This window comes from Akebia trifoliata, chromosome 11, assembly GCF_017979445.1.
Source record: "Akebia trifoliata isolate Shusen 1 chromosome 11, ASM1797944v1, whole genome shotgun sequence".
NCBI lineage: Eukaryota > Viridiplantae > Streptophyta > Magnoliopsida > Ranunculales > Lardizabalaceae > Akebia > Akebia trifoliata.
The window spans coordinates 36,447,658-36,449,843 of NC_141385.1; the positions used below are offsets into that span (position 1 = coordinate 36,447,658).

A 2,186-nucleotide genomic window follows, 5' to 3' on the forward strand; every position below is an offset into this window, starting at 1 on the left:
TCGTTCCTACGACCCCCATTACGACTCACCATTTGTCTTATATGGGCAAAATGTTTGGAATGGGCTGATTTTTTGTGAGGATGATCTCTGTGATGAGGGGATCATCCTGGCAAAAAATCATCCCATTCCAAAACTTCTAACCCCATCAAAATTGATTTACAAAAATTTGACGGTCTAAAATTTTTCAACTTGTAAACATGGGGCTAGAAGTTTCATAATGAGTTGATTTTTGGCAAGGATGATCTTCTCACCATAAAGATCATCCTCACAAAAAATCAGCCCATTCCAAATATTTTTGCCCATATAAGACAAAACGGTGAGTCGTAATGGGGGTCTACGGAACTCGACCCTATATATATATATATATATAGGGGGCGGTTCAAGGGACGTCTTCAAAACCAGATAAAAAGCCCATGTATGAGGGCCGTTAGATTTTGTCGAAACAACGGCTGAGATGCACTCAAACGTCTCTTCCAAATAAGAGACGGAGTTTTAGGATTTTATAAAAAACTCCCTCTTTTCTTTTTCTTTATATTTTCAACTCACTCTCTATTTCAAACGAATTTCTCTCACAGATAAGAAACCACCCTTCATTCTGCTCTCGACAGAAAACATCCTTCGTTTTCGACTCCATCGATCGAAAATGAACTAGTTCTCTCTCTCTCTCTCCTTTGTTTTTAAGCCACGATAATGGGTAAGTTGCAACAAATCAACAACTTTTTGCCAAACGAGTAAACATAGCCGTGAACTGCTCGCTCACCCTCCTGAACATCTCTTGGATTGATGTTGAGTTCCCAATAAATGTTGATGCCATCTTCGGCTCGGTGGGTGGGATATCACACACACTCGACTTCACATTGTTGGGGATCCACTCCACAAAGTAAGAGGAGTTCTTGTTCTGCACATTTATCATCTGCTCACCCACCTTTTTGGTGCTCATCTTACCCCTGAACATTGCTGAGGCTGTGAAATAACGGCCATGGCGGGGATTTGCTACACACATCATGTTCTTAGCATCCCACATTTTCTTATGAAGAGGGTTTCCTATTGAGAGCTTTGTGAGAGAGAAGGGTTTGATGGAGTTTATGAAACTGTTATGTTCTCTATAGAGAGAACATACTTGAGAGAAAGAAACCGGAGTTTTGAGATAAAACAGGGATTTAATTTCAATGTAATGAAAAATAGAGGGAGTTTATTGAAAATGCATAGACACTTTTTTAAAACTGCAATTTCACTCCAACTGTTTCCAATTAGAAATCCAAGCCATTGTTTTCCTAATATCCGACGACTGTCAGTCATGGGTTTCCAAGGCAGTTTTCAAAACGTCCCTCGAACCGTCCCCATATATATATATATTATCTTCACATTCACTTAAACCATTGTCATTCAACATGCATGTGTCTTATTTGGCATTCTGATGAATTAGGTGACATTTTCACTCTCAAACCGTGGCCTTGTAGCTTGAGTGTGGATCTTTGAAGCACGTCTCATATGTACTAGAACATAATCTATTGCATTGAAATCTATATGCAATGTTTTTTAATCATTAAAATTGATGTTTTTGAAATCCATAATTATACTTATAAAAAATGTTGGTGGGCTAAGAACCATACTAGGTGACCTATTTACTATTTTCCATCATGTAGGGGTGAATATCGTGCCTATTACATGAAATTGGTGATCACATAATAATTGTGTTTTGCAAGGTTTGTAATTAGTTTCTTTCTTGTTGCCATTCCCTGGTATGTTGGAGCTTTCATTGTTCTTAATTATGCCATAGTTGATTATCATTAGAAATCAGGTCTTACAGCATGCACTATTGATGTAAGTATTCCTCAACCACTATATCATTTGAACTTTATGAAAAAGATCAACTGATGGTTTTTCTTCTTCTAATTTTGATATTGTTATTATTTTTTCCAAATTTTTTTTTTTCAATATAAGTGACTGAAACTTCTCAAATAACTTTCCTGTATTTTATCACTTTTTAGAGGTATTCTTGTACTCCCTCAAATGTAGAGGTTTTTTTTTTTCCTTCTCATTCATTTTTTATATGGTACAAGAATGTGACAGTTTTGCATAAATGAATTTTACTCTCTTTTCCAATCTTGTTTGATACAAAATATTATTTGTATCATTCGTTGTCTTCAGGTATGCTTGGTTGCTGGCCCGACTATCTCCTCAAA

The 2,186-nt window shown here is 36.5% G+C and overlaps 1 protein-coding gene across 1 annotated transcript; it reads right to left on the reverse strand.

Annotated features, from left to right (window-relative positions):
• Window positions 1-709: 709 nt before the first annotated feature.
• On the reverse strand, window positions 710-1,024 carry LOC147391436 (tubulin beta-1 chain-like). Its single transcript, XM_086459066.1, has one exon. The coding sequence runs from the start codon at window positions 1,022-1,024 to the stop codon at window positions 710-712; it is 315 nt and encodes a 104-aa protein (XP_086315192.1).
• Between the last annotated feature and the right edge of the window lie 1,162 nt (window positions 1,025-2,186).